General features: G+C 44.1%; 1 protein-coding gene and 1 long non-coding RNA gene across 4 annotated transcripts in view; one reads left to right on the plus strand and one right to left on the minus strand.

The window, feature by feature from the left end:
- Nucleotides 1–6,324, minus strand: part of ELOVL5 (ELOVL fatty acid elongase 5) — a 57,058-nt gene extending 50,734 nt beyond the window's left edge. Inside the window, exon 1 of one of the 3 annotated variants that reach the window (XM_073336261.2) lies at nt 5,890–6,324. Coding sequence is in view for 1 of the 3 variants with exons in the window: in XM_073336260.1 (XP_073192361.1) it covers nt 4,917–4,929 (13 nt within the window). In the remaining 2 variants the exon portion in view is untranslated. Of the gene's footprint in view, nt 1–4,916; nt 5,256–5,332; nt 5,354–5,889 lie in introns of those variants that run through there. The other 2 variants (XM_073336262.1, XM_073336260.1) reach the window with 2 other exon arrangements.
- Nucleotides 5,232–18,165, plus strand: LOC140908661 (uncharacterized). Its single transcript, XR_012157947.2, has 2 exons — nt 5,232–5,583; nt 16,204–18,165. It is a non-coding gene; the product is annotated as an uncharacterized LOC140908661 (long non-coding RNA).
- Nucleotides 18,166–18,522: the final 357 nt, after the last annotated feature.

Here is an 18,522-nt window from a genome sequence, read left to right on the forward strand (position 1 = left end):
CAAAGGTATTAACCTTAATTCAATCAGGTTAACTTAATTCAACAACGTTTATCTTAATTACATACAGTTTGTTCAGGATATTGTCAATCTCTCACAGATGCTTACTCACCATGTGAAGTATTTTGAGATCTATGGATGAAAAGTACTAAGTATCATCAATTTCATGACATTCCCCTATATTAATATTTTAGTGTTCTCCACAGAACACTAAGTACCTTACAATACAGAAAGGAAAACTACCCCAAAGAGCTCACAAACTAATTTCAGACATAACAATGAAGGGAGGCAACACAAGCAGTGTAGAAGGGTTGAGAGGGGAAGGACAAAGGCAATATCAGTAAGATTACCCGGTTACTCAGTGTCACTATGCTACTAATGCACATAGCATGAGAGATATCAAAGTATATGCCTAGTTTGCCAATTTCTTGTCGGCATCATCAAGTGGAACTTTGATGGAGCATGGTAGCCTTGCAAACCAGCTCAAGACAGGTGTTCCATCTATAAAGGCAATGTGGAATTACACATGGAGCACCTTTGTACATCTACAAAGAAACAACGCCAGCACTGCCAACAGCGTTATAGGAAAGGAGGGGGCCCGGCTGCCACCTGTTAGGGTAGTGGAGGAATAGCCACCATCATGTGGAACTAGGAACACTAGGAGCCCCATGAAAGCGCTACATATGTGAAGGGGTCCTTCCATCACTAACTCTTCTGGGTGGCAGAGATTTCGTGTAAGCATAGGGGATTCCATCACCCCAACAGAGGTCTCAGCTAGGACAGCGGCACTTCACCAGAATCCCTCAGAAACCCCTCCCCATGTAAGGGCACTCTGCTTGATAAGGTGGTCACCCCATACAAGAGCCTTCTGTCAGGGAGACAGGCAGAGGCTATTGCTCCTTTTCAGGCTGGTCAGGGCCTCCCCAGTCCTCAATGAGCCTCTTCCTGTTTCTGCATGGGCTGGGGTCCAGTCCAGGAGGATGAAAACCTCAGCCCCCATCACTCCAGTAGAGGACTATATTTAGGGGCAACAAATGTATTTACAGTGCAAGAGGGTTGCCAACAGGCAGTTTAGAACACAGCCCAACTACTTTAAACTTCCCAGGCCTAAACATTGTAACTCCCATTACTTTAAAAAAAAATGCTTACTTTAGGAACCTCAGCAAGCACATGAAATAGGTTTGAAATCTTTAAAAAAAACTACTTCTGAGTTTTAAAATCAGGAGTCTTCAACCCATTTCCAAACAACCATAAGTACTGAGGTACAAAAGATTACCCACTTCAAGATATTCTGGTCTGGAGCCCCATCATCTGGGATTCTTATCAAATTAGATATTTCTTAATTGACATAATTGCATATTTCAACTCAATTAATCACTTCATCTCTATTTAATTCCTCATCTAGATGACATAAAATGAAGGTCAGAGAGGAAAAGAAGTGGATAGAGAAGGGAAAATTCCTATTTGAATGGATTTGATTCTAACCCTTATGTTAACAGGGAACAGGTATGTGAAATGAGAACTCCTCCGACCTTGTTTACACTTCTCCACACCAATGTATTAACAGTGAAACAATGTAACAGGCAAGATACTTGATACATCAATAGATGGGACATATAAAATACATTTTATATGACACTTGTATATTGTAACTGTTTTAAAACACAGCATGCACTATATAATAGAACAAAAGGTCCATTTGTCAGTCTCTTCCTAATCTTACACAACAGAACTCACATCAGTTATTTTTGCTACTATCCTCTTTTGCAGTTACACTTGCACATTGGCATGCAGAAGATTTGTATTAACTCATTTTCAATAAAGACATTAAACAGGCACTTAGAAAGACACCCCTTGAGTTTTTCAGTGTGTATTGTTAAGCAATATGTACCCTTCAAGGAATTCAGTTATATAAGCAAACTTTGGCTTCTGTTTCAGTTTACTTGACCTGTGAGTCTTGTTATCCAGTAATGAAGTCTTCACCTCTAAAAACAATCTTAAAATGTAAGCTTGGTAATTTAACTACAATGTCCTTTTATCAGGCTCAGGCATGCTTCAAAGGTGGAAAGTTATTTCCTCTAGATTAACCCATGTAGTTTAATGGCATCAAAAGTCTTCAAAAAAATACTCGCAAAAAGAAAAGGAGTACTTGTGGCACCTTACAGATTAACAAATTTATTGAGCATAAGCTTTCGTGAGCTACAGCCCACTTCATCGGATGCAGAAAAATACTAATACTCAGACATTTGTGGCTGGCTTGCATCCTATTAGCACAGGTGCAGTTCCCATCACACGGGGCAGGTACAAGTCCCCATTTGGCAACTGTCCCAATTCCCCATCAAAAGATGCTGATCTCTCCTTACCCAAACCTTGTTTAGTCCACCTTAGAAAAATTAGCATCCATGTTACAGAACTCCAGGCGTAGCTGCTGAACAGGTTTAGAGGACAGTGGTAAACGCTTGATTCCTGTCTCTATTACAGCTTCCATCACTACTACCATTGGCAAAGCTACACCGGTGGTATCTTGTAGCCATGAAGTTTACCAGTGTACACAAGATCCAATGAGGCAGGACAATAGTGTAAATATGAGTACAGACAAAGCTCAGATGTTTTACCCACCCCCCCCATCATGAAAATCTGAATACCTGTCTCCTGTTTACACTAGCAACTCAATACCTATACAGTACAGCATTTGAATCTACATTAAAATTTTGTAGCCATAAACCACCACCAGGCCAAGTCCACAAGCCTTAGAGTAAACCAAATGATTAAAATGTTAGCAGCTGCCAATGGCCTGAATACACTAGTACTCCAACAGTTGCTGCCACCAGTGATAATGTGATGGTGGAAGGTTTTGTGAAAAAATACTACAAGTACAAAGCCTTGTTGAAAGTTACTGTAACACAAGTACTCATTTCCTCACACAGCTACACCTACTTTCTTTTAGCTTCAGCTGCATAACTGTGCTTCAGGTAGCATACATTCATTTTCAGTGGCTTCCTACTCTGTAGCCCAGCACCTTATCTACAGTAGCATCAATTCCCCCCACTCCCTAATCAATAATACCCCTGTTGAGCCTCCTGCATTGCACTTTAACCAGCAGCCATCAATGCTTTGCTGATCAAAGGCAGGCATCTGACTCTTTCCCCCACTAACAGATGTCAGTTAGGACATGGGGGAGCCATAATAGTTGTATTGTGCACTCCCAAAACTCGTTAGGCCCTTTATGCTAGTCTCTTGCTCCTTGGGCTGAGAGTGCCGTGCAGCCAACATGCTCACCTCTGGAGAGGATATGTCTTGTGTCTTTTGACAACAACAAAGTTACCGTTGAAAGGGCGCTGGCTACAATATGGAACCTCTCAAGAATATAAACATGGACATAGGCTGGTAGGGTGTACTTAAAAGTCAGATTAGGGGCTCTGAAGACTAATGTGTTTAGGGAAGGAGGTGGAGGGACTGAACTAGAGAAGAAGTAGAACTAGTTAGCTGGCTTCCACAAAGCTTTAATGTGTAGTTTTGCTGACAACCTTTCCTCTCCCTAAAATACAATATACAATACCTTAAGCATTATGTCTATATTTTTTAAAAATGCCCCAACACCAATGCCTTTCAGTCATCGAGACTATCCTGTCTCCTCTTTCACCTGATTAAAATCTAAATTAGTTAAGTAACACAAGGATTAATAAATTATTCAGGATACCTAGTCTTCTCACATTTTTAAAAGAATTGCATACCTCTATGGCTTTGCATAAATGGAATATAATGGCTTGCCACCCCGCCCCCCCCCCATGAATTTAAGGGGAAAATTCTGTATTTATTGTTCCCTTTTTAAAGTATATGTAGTTTAGGGCTGGCCAGAAAATGAGATTTCCTGTTTGCAAAAAAATTCAGGTTTCAGAAATTGTTTTAATTCTAATACAGAATGAAATAAAGGCCGTTTGAATTTTTTCCATGAAAAACCAAGATCTCTCTCTTACACACCCATACACAGAATAGCCAGTGGTCAGGGCAGTCACCTAGGATGTGGCAGACCCCCGTTCAAATCTCTGCTCTACCTGATTTGCTGTCTGGCCTAAAAAATATTTAGTAAGTCCCTGTTCTGCCTGATTCAGAGCAAGGACTAGTCTCCCACATCTCAGATGAGTGCCCTAACTACTGAGCTTATCTAGTGTGTCTCTCTTGTTTTGACCAAAAATTCCATTCTAGACTGAAGAAACCTTCCCAATGAAATTCTCACAGAAATGGATTTATTTCCACCGAAAGTTTCAGTTTTGAATAATTGGAATTTTGTGGCAGAAAAACATTTAATCAAAACATTCCCCACCAGCTCTAAATTTAGATTGCCAAAATACTGTTCATATCCAGTCACCTCTACGGAACTCCTCCTCATCTGATACTAATGCCCTGTGGAGCTTCCTTAAAATCAAAATCTGCCTGTTGTTCTTATTCACTGAACATGTTCAATCTGGAATTTGTTTCTTTCCATCAGAATACTAATCCATATGGTATTTGATCACATGAGGGGGAAACGCCGCAGAAATCTTCTTACTCCATAATGGGATTTAGCCCTCCCTCAGGAGCAGTTTATCTAACTCTTTCAGGGGCACCTTTGGGGATATTTTACAAATGATTACAATTCCCTTATGATTAACACCTTGACTTCCGGGAACACTTCTTCCCTGCTTTCCATTCTATATTCCCTCTTTCTCTACTTATGCGTCAAGTAAGCAAAAGGAGAAAGTCAGCTGCTGCTGAAGTTAAAGAGGATGCAGTAGTCATGGCAATGAGAAATTGCATCACACTCTTGAGTGGTTGTACTCAAGAAAAAGCTTGAAGGGAAGGTCTGTGCTCTCCCCCCCCCCCCCCATTTGCTTTCACTTAATTACATTCCATAAAATAAAAAAACCTTCAGACATTACCAAACCAACACATTTTCCATTCATATGGCAATATACTGTAGATCAGGAATAAATCCCCAGTAATAGTCAATCTGGCATGTTCAGTTTATCCACCAGCATGATACACCACTTTGCACTTTCGCAGCTCCGTCCGTTTGAGGATCTCAGCATGTTTTGCAAGCGTTCCTTATATCTTTGGGAAGGAGGTGCGGGTTCTAACCCCCATGCTACAGCGGGGATTTAAACCCAAGACCCACGGAGGTTCCGGGGCTAACTAGAGGCCACGCAGCCAGTCAGCCGAAAAGCCAGAACTCCGGGCACCCAGCCCCAAGACCACGGCTGCCCTCCGGAACTAGGAAATGGTCGCGATCCCCTCAGCTAGCGGGAGCAGGGCGCTGGGGAGGAGTCCGAAGTAGCTCTCGGTGCAGACGCGGTACCTGGCCACGAGCATGGGAGTGGCAAATTCCCGCAAGCAGCAGCACACCAGAGGCACCACTTGTTGCGTCTCTCCCGGCCATCGAAAAAGCTCCGGCTGCTCCCCACCACTCTTCCCCACAGGAAACAGCGCTAGCTCCCGGCAGTACGCTCCAGCCCCCCCAGGCCTGGACGCAGCACCGCCCCGCCGGCCAGCCCAGAGATGCGCGGCGGATGCACCGCGCGCCCTCTCATGTTCTGATTTTTATTTTAGGTATTTATTTATTTACTGCGTGCAACCGCACGGTCGCATGAACGCTGCCTGGAAACAGCGCCAGGCTCCCTCCACCATCCGGCCGCCGCCGCTTCCTCCAGCCCGCACCGTCTGTCAGCGGCGCCCACCCTAACCACCAGCCGCGGCTCCCACAGGCTGCTGCGGGGGCCCAGCTCGCCGCCGCCACCCCACGAGAGCCGCCGCTCCGCGGGCCGGGCGGGGCAGCACAAGTTGCCGGGCCGCCTGGAGGGGCGGCAGGCGCCCTGCCCGGAGGCTCTGGGGAAGTTTGCCCGGCAGGACTTTTACCTTCTCCTCACTCCGCGAGCAGCTTCGGGCGGCGGCAGCTAGCGCTGGAGGAGGGAGGCGGCGAGGTAGCGGCTGCCGGCCGGCGCTGTCACGCTGCAGAGGCGGGGAGGGAAGGGCCGGGCCGGGCGCCGCGCGGAGGAAGGCGGGGGGAAGAAGGGGAAGTGCGGTCCCCTGAGTAAATCGTGGGCTGATTGTGACGTAACAATGGTGCTGGGGACAAATGAGAAGCGGTCTAGAAAGGGGGGCGCTATGACGTCATGATCGCCAGGGCCAATCCAGGGACGATGGAACGTTCGGGACTCGGGAGCCCCACGGGGACAGGAAGAGACGGGGCGGGGAGAAGGGGGCGAGGCTGGGTGGCAGCGGAGCCTGGGAGCGAATGGCGGAGACGCGCCTGCTGGTGGGCAAAGTGCGATCCGGCGGAGCACCGGCGCGGGGACAAGGGAAGCACGATCCCGAGGAGCGGCTGGGGTGGCGAGGTCCGCCCCAGAGGAGGCGGGGGCGGTGGGGCTGGGGGAGTCAGTGAGTTGTGGGGCTGGGGGTTGGTTGCGCCCCATCGCGCCCTTCCCCTCTAGGCCCCACCCGAGAAAAGCTGCACAGCCCGGCCCGGACCGTTATGTCTCCCAACCAGCCGGCCCCCTGGGCTGCTCAGAGCATGCCCCACCCCGCGTGAGGGGCGGGTCCGGGCTGAGCTCTCTGCTCTCTGCCGCTGGAAACCCAAACTCTCGGCTCATCACTCCAGTCAGCCGGCGGCCGAGGCGGCCAATCGGGGCTGTTGTCGGGAGGTGCTGCCCAGGCTCCCCCCCACGCCTCCCCGCTGCTAGCGCGGGCCGCTGACTTGGCAGCTCGCAGCGGGGGTCAGCCCAGACGCTGCCCGCCCCCTGCTAGGGTGGCCGGATAGCAAGTGTGAGGAATCAGGACAGGGGATGGGGGTCATAGGCTCCTGTGTCAGAAAAGGCCCTGAATAGCAAGACTGGCTGTATAAAATTGGGACATCTGGACATCTTACCCCCTACAGTGAGAGCGGGTGGCAGAGCGGGCCTGTAATGGTGCAGGAGGTCGCTGCACTCCGCGTGGCTTGCGTTCAGGACTCTGCACAAGGGTTAATGATTCATAGATACTAAGGTCAGAAGGGACCATTATGATCACCTAGTCTGACCTCCTGCACAACGCAGGCCACAGAATTTCACCCACCCACTCCTGCAAAAAACCTCTCACCCATGGGATCCTGCTCGGGCGATGTCTGGAGCAAAGGGGTAACATGTAGGGCAAGGTAGGATTTTGGGCCAGCCTGGCAGTAACCATCCTATACATTCTTCTTTCAGTGTTGCCTGTTGATGTTTTCTGATCACATCAGCACTGCCAAACAGAGAGGGTTTCTAGAACAGCCTGTTATTTAGGTTGCCTGACCCTTTTCCGCCAGTGTCAAGAACACTTGTACTCTGGTCGCTAGCCCTGCTGACACATCGACACTGCTGTTGTTACCCTTGCTGCCTAGATTAAAGCTAGCAAGGGTTTGCCGACCTGCACTACAATCACACCTTCACTTGCATTGTAGATGTACCTCATAAGACCCTGTTTTTAGTTGCTTATAACTTTGCTGAACGTCAACAGTTTGGACTGAAATTTTGCATGCCAAGTATCTGCCTCAGGCTAAATTTTTGGGGAAAATTTTAAGCCAAAACAGTTCAGCTGTTTCTGAGAATGAGATTAGGGAAAAACATAAGCGAGACCTTTTCTTTGAAATGCTGTAGCCTGTGCACTGAGTGAGGCATAGGTCCGGTGGAGAAATATCATGTGATCATATAATTAAAGAGTGTATCATTCATATGCATAAGGAGTTGAATTAAAGTTGCATAGTCAAATGTAATTCTGCCATTTCCTAACATTTGAGTGCTTGACTGTGCAACCTTAATAACATTACAGTAGTTTAATATGGTTTTTGAGTCATATAATAAATACAATTCTAGATAACTATCCGCTTTTTCTCTCTCTCTAGTTATCCAACTCCTCACCAGAATATCTGAGTGTTTACAAAAGTTACAGTATCCATAGTTAAAATATATTCTTGGGTTTCTCTCCAGTGTGCAGGGTACTTAATAGAGAAATAAAATTCCCTTGCTCCCTGCCCTGGGGGTGTTTGCCATCCAAATTAGATAGACTTTAACACACGAAATAAGGACAATAAATAAAGGGAGAGTATATGGGTGGATAAGGAATGTGGTGAATTGTGACATAAACTAATAGTAAGGCTGCAAGTTCGTCACAGAAGTTACGGATTCCGTGATCTCTGTGACTTCTGCAGCGGCCAGTGCGTCCAGCTCAGGGGGCAGCGCAGGCAGCCCCTGCGCCAGGCACTCCGGCTGCTGCTGGGGCAGTCTCAGGCCCCTGCACTCCCTGCCAGCAGCAGAGTTTGGGTGTGGAAGGGGGTTGGGGCACGGGATGGGGTGAGGCGGGTTCTGGGCAGCACTTACCTGAGGGGCTCACCGGAACTGGTGACATCCCCCTCACTTAACTCCTAGGTGGAGGCGTGGCCAGGCAGCTCTGCACGCAGCCTCCGCCTGCAGGCACCGCCGCCACAGCTCCCATTGTCGCAGATCTCAGCCAATGGGAGCTGCAAAGCCAGCGCTCTGGGTGGAGGCAGCTCGCAGAGCAGCCTGCCCACCACTCCTCCACCTAGCAGCTGAGCGAGGGGGATGTCGCCGCTTCTGGGGAGCCGCCCAGAGCCCTCCTCATCCCATTCCATGCTCTGCATCCCAAACCCAAACTCTGCTGCTGCTGGGGGATGGGGAGGTGCAGAGTCAAGTAGGGAGCCTGCTGGCCTCACCAACACCGCCCAGCACCAGCAGGGTTCCCAGGCTATGTGCCACCACCCAGACCCCCCAAGCATCAGCAGGGGTCCTGGGCCACATGCTGCCGCCCACCCCACTCCTTCCCAAGCAGCCGGGCCACCCTCTTCCAGCACCCATGGGGCCCTCAAGCAGGGACCACCCTCCCAAGTTTTATTCACTGGTACTTTTAGTAAAAGTCACGGACAAGTCACTGGCCATGAATTTTTATTTACTGCTCACAAACTGTCCGTGACTTTTATTAAAAATACCCATGACTAAAACGTAGCCTTAACTAATAGTAATGTGTGGATGTTGACATCTCTTTGGTAATAACATAATATATTAAAATTTGGGGATAGTGACTGGCTTAGAGTCTAGAATGGAGATCAGTATTTACCTGATGTGTCTCTCCCGCCTCAAAAAGGAATTTCACAAATGAAAGTAAATGAAGGCATCTTGCAGCCAGTCAGCTGAAATTGAGTGAGTATGAGTGAGCTCACCTGAAGTGTTTGAATGAGCAAGTTGTGAGTCTCTTTGCTTGTTAAGATAAATTAAATAAAAAGTTGCAGATCCCAAGAAGAGCTTCACTTCATCAGGGGAGGGAGAAAAGCAGACTTCATGAAATTCATTGAGGATCAAATTTACCTGAGAAGCACTTAAGTCCAGATTCACAAAGGGACTTTGTGCAATGCCTAATCTCTATGTACACTGCTCCCTAGTAGAATTCTCAGCTGCAAAAGAGGCACCCAGGCTCCCTTTTCAAAGCATGGGGGGAGAGACACCTAAGGAAGGGATTCTCAGTAGCCAGCAAGCTGAGCAGGGAGTCACCTAAGCTAGCCGGAAGTGAAATGCTGAGCAAAGCAGCAGCAGCGCATAGGGCCCAGATCCTCTAACGACATTGAGGGATCTAACTCCCATTGATCTGGGTATTAGCCATCTGACTGACAGACCAGAGATAGATGCCTCCTTCCAGATGGGCTCCTCAGCCATGAACACTCATGAAAAATCCCTGGTTAGGGCACTTACTTAGGGTGTGGGAGACTCAAGTCCCTGCTTCAATAAATATTTATACAAAGCAGAACAGCTCCACCAGGAGATGCTGAGAGAGACCCCTAGTGGTTAGGGTAGTCATTGGGGATGTGAGGCTTGGGTAGAAGTCTGGAGCAGGGACAAGAACCCAAGTCTCTCACATCCTAGGTGATTGTCCTAACTACCAGGATGCGTGTACATTTTTCAAAAAAATTCTTGACCTGCTTGCCTCAGGCTGTCTTTTGTACAGATGATATACTGCCTCCCCTCCCCCATCAGTGGTCTGCATCCAGCCCTCCTGCTGTGGGATGTGGCAAGTATTAGGTCCTTGATGTGTTCAGAGCATGCCTACAGGATTGGGCCCCATGGGCAAGGTAGGCGTATCCCCACCACGCTCCAGTTTGAGAATCACCCTTTGGGGCCATCAGGGCATTGGGTTGTACTAGCACTTCAAGCAGCCTGTTTGCTGTGGGGAGGAGTCAACACTTTGCAAATGCTGACCAGTAGGAACATAGGCACCTAGGAGATTTAGATGCCTATGGGATTAGGCAACAGTTGAGTGGCAGTTTTGAGAATGTCAGTGGCACCTAAATGTGGCCTAAAGAGGCAGATAGGCACCTAAGTACCTTTGTGAATTTGGGCCTTAGTTATTACAATGGTGGATGTGATTGAAACCCCCAAGACGGATAGAAACAGTGATTTAGAAAATTCATATGTTTTTAGTAGAATAGAAGGAGAGAGGAATCCATAAAAAAGGTGACGAAGTTCAGGGGCATAGTAAAGAGTATGCTGTAGCATTTAGAAAATAATAATGGAAAATATGGGAGGGTGCAGGGGAAAATGCATTCTCCAGAGTTGGAAAGTTATTCAGTGGTTACACCAGAGATTCTCAAACTATGGTCTGTGGATCACTGGTAGTCTATGGAGAGCGGGCTGATCACGTTACTGGCTCTTAAATACTCTTGAAATTATTGACTAACATTACTGTATAGAAGCAATTGCTGTAGATGTCATGAGGATTTTATGCAGTCGTGACTAGGAGATTAAATGATCAATGGAAATTACAGTAGAAGGGGGAGATAATGGATATTGTTTCATATCCACACTATTTAAAATGTTTGTAAATCTCTGAGTTAGAGGCACAGACGAAGAGATCCAGGAGGAAGGAAGGGTTTTCCTTGTTTTCCTCAGTCCCCTTAGCATAGAGTCTACACAGATAAAACAACTTTAAAGGGCCCATCTAAAGCACGAGACTACCTGAGTTAGACGATTGGATTGACACAGTATTTTTGTTTGGGACAACATGTCGTAGAACCATTAGGGAATCATGTTTAAGCCTATGTCACAATTCCCTAATGGTCCATTACATGGACTCACAGAATTATACTTGTAAACAAGCCCCAAGTTTGGTTTAAACTTTTGCAGAAAAACAAGATTATAACACAGTTTGGTTGGCTAGAGTGGCAAGGGTCAATCATTTTTAAACCCAATAAAAAACAAAATAAAATTGCTGTATCTAAAGTAGAGATCTAAGTTAAAGGATGTATGGGGGTTTTACCCTTGGTTGTCCACAACCAGCTTTAAACTGTTTTGCCACTAGATAGGGCAGGCCTAAAACACTCAACTTTTCAGTCCTAAATCACTCTGACAAACAATTACTATAATCTACAAATTGACTATCAGCAGACTATTTAAAAAACATAAACTAGGATTTGTGTGGATGGTAAGGGAGATAGCAATTGCATCTTCTGATTATTGCTAGTTAAGAAGCTTTAAAAAAAATTTGTAACTTTGAAAACCTGCTAAAAAAGGATTTTTACTGAAGTAGTTTTACTTACGTTATTTTCTCCAATTTTGTTACTTCAAAATCTAAACTGGGAAAGTTAGTAACTGGTGGAGTAATTCCATTAGTACTGTAATTATAAAATGCCCTTCACTGCCAGTTTTCAGCAATACTTTGTCTATCATGGCTCTTAGATGGATGATATAAAGTGCACGTTGGTAAGATTCCAAGTTTTATCTGCCAGTTCATGTCTCGGTATTGGACTGGAATATCACTGTAGATCTCTTTATTAAATAAACTGCTAAAAGTAATACGGATTTCAAATTTAGTATTTTATTGTGATGAATAGATTGCAGAAGTGTAGAAGAGAAAAGGGGGATGGGTGATATCTTCCCTTTTAAGATTCCAAACACGTACACTCACACACATTCTCTCTCTCTCTGTCTCTAATCACCTGCTCCTGCATCATTGATTGCATTCTTTTATTAACAGAAAAATTAAAAGGAGTCTATAGAGAACATTGTCAGAGTAAGGATTTTGTCTTGAACCCTAAATTCACAAGGCACATTATGTCTGAAAGACCAAGGCCTACATTTTTAAAAGCATCCAGTGACTTTGGGTGCATGGCTTGAGACTTGGCCATAATTTCCAAGGGGCTGAGTACTCACATTCCCTCGTTGACTTCATCTGGAACTCAGTGTGTTCAGCACTTCTGATAAATCAAGCTCAAGATATCTCAGCTGCAGCCCTTCAAACAAGTTGCCACTTAAGAGGCTCTTAAATTTGAAATCCATTTCTTTTAGACATTGGAGGAATATTCATTTCAGCCTATGGCCCCAGTCCTGCTTCTAATGAAGTCAGTGCGAGTTTTGCCATTGATTTTAATGGGAGAAGGAGTAGGGCTGTTTTTCCACTTTAGCTAAGTTGTCTTTGCATGCCTATAGAATGGAACAGGTGTGTTCACACCTGTAGAGCTAAAATTGGCTTGAAAATGTGCTTTAAATAAACTCACTCCCTGGGCCCCAGCAGTCTGCTGTCTAACACATTTGTGTCTCTGGTTTGTGGATGAATTATGATTCTTTAAAGTGTTACTTTCTCACCAAAACAACTTTTAAAATCTGAAAAATACTTAAATAATTAAGACCCAATCTAGTATTTTTTAAAATAAAAGTATCACTCCAGAGCTGCCTGTAAAAAGGAGAGAAGCAGAAGGCCGGGGAGCAGAGATACTGCTTCCAATGATAGATAGATGGAGCTCAGTAATGCCCTCTGAGGCAGAATGAAGGTGCTAACGGGACTATTCCATAGCAGATATATAAGGTGTGAACTCCATATCTGTCAAGTGCCCCGTCACTGTGGTATAAAAGCACTAAAATGACTCGGAACCCAAACTATAGTCAACTGGAGTTTTTCCATTGCCTTCAATTGGCTTTGCATTAGGCCCAGTCTGCATATGGGCTGCCTGATTGTCTCCTTCTCCCACAACTGCTAGCACTCAAGGGAGGGAGGGACCATTATTGGTTAGTGGAGGGAAGGAGGGAGATACGGAAGGGGGGTTTTGTTTTTGCTAGCAGGTTCGCAGTGTGACAGTTTGCAAGTGGCCTATCAGCAGCTGTTTCCCTGCTCACCCAGACATCTCTAGAGGGTACCCAAGCAGACCTTGTTATCAATCAGGAAAAGAGGGCAAGGTCATTAAAAGTGAAATGCAATCTCAGAATTATCCGGTAATCAAAATTAAGCAAACAAACTGATTGTGGTTTAATTATTTAAGAGCCTTTCAGATTTGGAATGTAGCTTTGGTGTTAAGAGTAATACTTTAACCAAAGGCTCAGGCAGAGGTCAGATTTTGGGGCTGTGTATACTGAGGCATGACATCATAGGTCAGGGGTTTGGAACATGCATCACAACTGCACCATGATTGAAAATGTTACTCTTATTAATGACACAATGGCCCCTTTCTGCAGAAATCTACTGACACTGCAGGTAGAATGCTGTGTTCAGTAAGTTATTGGCACCTCATTATCAGAAAGATGTAGATGAAGTAGGAGGAGGTCAGAGCCCAGCAACAAAAGTGATCAGGGACTTGGACAGACAGATTTAAGGAAGTTTAAAATAATATTTTGCATTCATTTTGCATCTTTCATGCAAGAATCTCAAAGTACTTCATAAACATGAGTTCTCACAACGTTTATGCGAAGGGCTGAGCACTTACGGAAATTGGGGAGAAGTCGACTAGTCCTTCATGAAAACAGAACTTGAGTCATGACATGCCAGCTACTGCTGTAGTCATTAGACACACTCCCTCTTTAAATATGTACTATTCAGCTTGGCTAAATGAGGATTAAGGGGGACATAATAAATAACTACTAATATTTAAGGGTATAAATACCAAGGACGGAGAGTAATAATTTGTTAATATTAGGTGGAAATCTCTGACAATAAGAGAACCATGAAACAATCTAAAGAAGTAGTGAAAGCCCCATCCCTGGAGATATTTCAAATAGTGGGGACAAAAAAATGGAAATATATATTTCAAGGAACAATTCTACATTGGTATGGAGCTGGATTGATAGATATTTTTTCTGCTACAATTTTATGTCAGTTTGAAGCCCCAGGCACTGCTAGATATAAATGGATCACATAAATGCTAAATAAATGTTTTAAAATATTATATTTTATTTGATTAGAAGGTCATAGACATCACCATTCATTATTTGCCACTCTCTCATTTAGTCCAAAATCCCCAATCTTATGTTTCATTGGCTTCTGTCCAGGCTTACTTAGGCAGCTTCAGGTTTTTTATCAGCAAGGTAAGGGGGATATGATTACAGATCTCTTTAAATCAAATATTGTATTAAATAAGGTTTAAATTTCAATATCTACTCCCTCTACTGAATACGGTATTTTCTTCTTTTGTACCAACGACAAATGCTTCTCTTCATGCTGTTTGTACAACTGTGTCCAACTACATAATTACTTGAGCCTCGTGGAAAAAGTTAAAATTTCTTTTTGTTTTAATGTTTCTTGCTTGGCAGGTATTATAAACAGATGATTGGCTGAAGTTTTGTTCTGACTATTTTAACACCACAGCACAAGACCAGCTGTGAATAAACTAACCCTCTTTTCCTAGAGATGAGCTAATTACTGGCATTTGTATCTTTAATATTTACTCTGTTCCTTGAGAGTGCTTTTGCTCTCCATCTCATCCCAATGTAATTCATGTCAGGACAGTCCTGCCCCTACTGAAATCAGTGGCCAATTTCCCACCCATTAAAATGTACTGTCATGCCTTGTCTGAACATTTCTAACCCACTTCCTGTGATTCACATTAACACAGAAGCTGCTGCCCTAAGAGTAACTGAAGACTTACTGACAGGGTGTAATGGGATTTTCATTCTCACTTATTCTTTTACATCTCATTGCAGTACTCAGTGCTGTAGGCAAATGATTACTCTCTAAGGCCTGGATTACACCTAAATATTAGATTGACCTGGACCTGAGTTGAAATATCAAACTTACTGTGGATTCCCAGAGCCAGCTGTACCATTTAGAAGGAACAGGTGGTGCCTAGCAACAGGAAAATATATAGTTTCAAGACAACGAAAGTCCAGGTCAAATAATTAAATTCGTATTTCCCATTCCTGCTAGTACATCTTCCTCTCATGTTATATTGCCTTCCCATTTCAGACAGAAACTGTAATTAAAAACCTCCCAGTGTTGACACTTCTTATCCTAACCACTCAGGAGCACATACATATTTATTTGGCATCAGTGTTAGCCCTGCCACCTTGTGATTGCCTTGATCCGAGAAAACAGCAAGCTCTGTGGATCTTTCCATCAGATATCATCCCCCTGGCCCTTGCTGGCAGCCAGTAGAAAATGCAGAAGGAGAATTTTAAAAAGGAAGGGGTGGCTAGAGCCAGAAAGAGACAAAAGCGACATAAAGATAAAAGAAAGGATGAAAGGCAAATAAGGAAGATAAAAACACTGAGTACTGATCATCATGAAAGCACTTTACACGGAATAAACTAAACCTCCCACCACCCCTCTGAGATTAGGAGGTGTCATCAGTAGTTTTTCTATCCACATTTCTATCCACCAACATGGCACAGAGAGGTTAAGTGACCGCCTAGGCAAGGGTATCTGCATCTTCACAGGGACTGGCATTCAGGAGCTTCTAACTCACAGGCCTGTGCTCAGCCTGCTCCTCTCTCTCTCTCAGGGAAAATCCTGGCTCGTATAAACCACAGTGTCTTCCGTGGCAGCAGAACTGGTTTTGTTCTGTTGTTTCATGGTGCAGTGGATGGGCCAGGATTCTAGGGGTACCTCAGCTCTGAGGCAGAGGATCCTGGAGCTTGTCACTCTCCCCTCCCTCACCCTCTGAAGAAGGTGCACAACTGCAGAAAGGCCATGAAGCTTTGTCCTACTTCTCTCTTCCTCTGTCTTTTATTTGTTTATTCCCCCTCACTGTTGTTTCACATCAGAATTTAGATTCTAAGCTTTTCAGACAGGGACCATATCTTTAATTACTGCAGAAAGCAGCTTCTGGGTGCTATAATTGTAATAGCACAAGGGAATGACTTGAAGTTGAAGTATTAACTGAATTACATTGAATTATTGATTGGAAGCCCCATCCTTGACTACATCTTTGTATTCTTTTTGGGGGTATAGTGCGTGGATTGCAGTGTTAATCACAATCCAATCCATGGAAGGAAGGAAGGAAGATCTCACAATTTCAAGGTGCAACACTATAGCGGTGGACTCTGAAATTCAGTCAACGGTTGCTGCACCTCTCCATCTTTTTCAGCTCCCCAACTTATAACAGTTGTTGAAGTAGGATTTGTCTACTGCGTTGTATAGAATAATTGGGTAGGTATGATTATGACACTATATTTCCATGAGAATATCAGCTACTCTAATTTATTCTCCAGGAGCAATTAGTTATAGCATTCACTTTTAACAAACATCACAAATTGAAACCACATGCCTATATATTTTATTACTATTCATGTTTATACAGTACCATAGGTGAACATATTTTACAGATACATGTGAAGACAAGATCCTTGTCTTTATAGTCTAATTAGGAGACAAACACTTCAGGAAGAAATCAAGCACAAAAAGGATGCAGGAGTGGAGATCAAAAATTAAACAAAAAGAAGACGTAGAGGGCCCAGTCCTGCACCACTGAAATCCATGCTACTGACTTCAATAGGCATAGGATCAGGTCCATAATACAATGAATACTCACCAGCTAAGGAGAATGCTGTTTTTCTGATAAAAAAATCTTCTGCAAGGACATCCTTCCCCACTTTTTCCAGATTTTCACTGTCTGACTTTTGGATATTTATTCCTGGAGACTGTAATAGTGCTGATTTTCAGAAGCAATTGAGCACCCTCATCTTCAGTTAGAGTCAATGGCAGCTACACTGAAAAAAGTCAGACTCCATCTGTGATTGTGTGTTCCCATGCATTTCCTTGTAACCCGGCCAGTAGTAAAATGATTCAAGACAGCACCTTTGCTTGGAGCAAACAATGAATCATGACAATTAAATGTGGAAGAGTCGGGCGGAAAGCATTTTATAAATGGTCTGATTTATTCATTTTAAAAAAAACCCAGACATAGCATGTACATAATACCAACAAGGAATCACAACCAAAAGGAATGAAAACCAGCCAGACAAAAAACAGCTGTCAAATGCTTTCAGATTTGCCTTATTCTTAACTTCCCAGTACCAATTTTTGTGTATACATATAACTTTACCACTAAGTATGTTGTGATGGGGTTGTTTCCCTCTCCAAAATCCTAGTGCAGCATGCCTCATTTTCCTTCCTGGATCTTATGTAATGGTAGGAGAAGACTGATGTTCCAAAACAAAGGGCTTCTCTACATGGGGAAATTAACCAGAATAAGTATTCTGCAATAGCTCCCTGTGTGAAGTTAACAAGGTTCTCCACTTCCAAATGAAAAAAGTGGTTGGGGGCTGCAACATTATGTGTTTTTAAGCAGTTGGAGTGAGTGAGCAGGAGTTTCTGTGAGTCCCTGAAGAGAAGTAGAGACAAAAAGGTAGTTACTTTTCAGGACAGGGGCCAGAGTGGCTTATCAGAGGTTTCTGAAAAAGAGGGTTGCAGATAGTTTGTTCCTGCTGCTGTTCAAGGCAACAGGGGTGGTGTACGTTTTTGTAAATAAATTACATTATGACTCCATGTCACTGATTTCTCACCTAAAGGGAAACCACCCTTCCAGGACCCAAATTTTGGCTGCTGCACAGCCAGGGGGCCACCACAATAAAAAATAATCAACAATAACACTGTATTGGTTCATTTAACACTTCTGTAGTTTAATTATCCTATATATGTTCAGACAATACATGAATATACACTCTTCTGAATTTTGGGGTTCTTTGTATTTCTTATTAGGATGCCACTTGGACAGTCTTTCATTACAAATACATTTAAAGACTGAAATCCCAAGTTTTTCAGATCTCTTGCTCATCTTTCCACTTTAAGGTATTTTGAGATATGTGTACCTGACATTTCTTCTGTTCCTGTGAGACGGCATTTGGGCTGCAGCTTTTGATTATTCAAACTTCCTGTTTATTCAGTTTATTAAAAGTTTCTATCCAAGCTCTAGCTCTAGGTTTCATGCCTTAATTTAGTCTGTTGTTAAGACCTGCCTATTTCATTAAACATCTGAGAAATTTATGCCCCTATGATCTTGGGCCCAGACCTTGCAAACACTTAAAAGCAAGCTTAACTTTAACCGTTTGAGTCGTCACACTGACAAGATTACATGTGCTTAAAGTTAAGCACACGTGTAAGCGTTTGCAGGATCAGGACTTTGGTGCATGACCTGATTCCTTCCTGGCAAGACTGATACATTAAACTAGCAACTGGAATATTGTGTCAGTGTCTATACATGCCAAATTGTAGTTTTTAAAAATATGATACAGCTCACCTGGGGCCCAAGAGTATAAATTTTACTTTCGC

The sequence above is a fragment of the Lepidochelys kempii genome, chromosome 3 (genome assembly GCF_965140285.1).
Source record: "Lepidochelys kempii isolate rLepKem1 chromosome 3, rLepKem1.hap1, whole genome shotgun sequence".
NCBI lineage: Eukaryota > Metazoa > Chordata > Testudines > Cheloniidae > Lepidochelys > Lepidochelys kempii.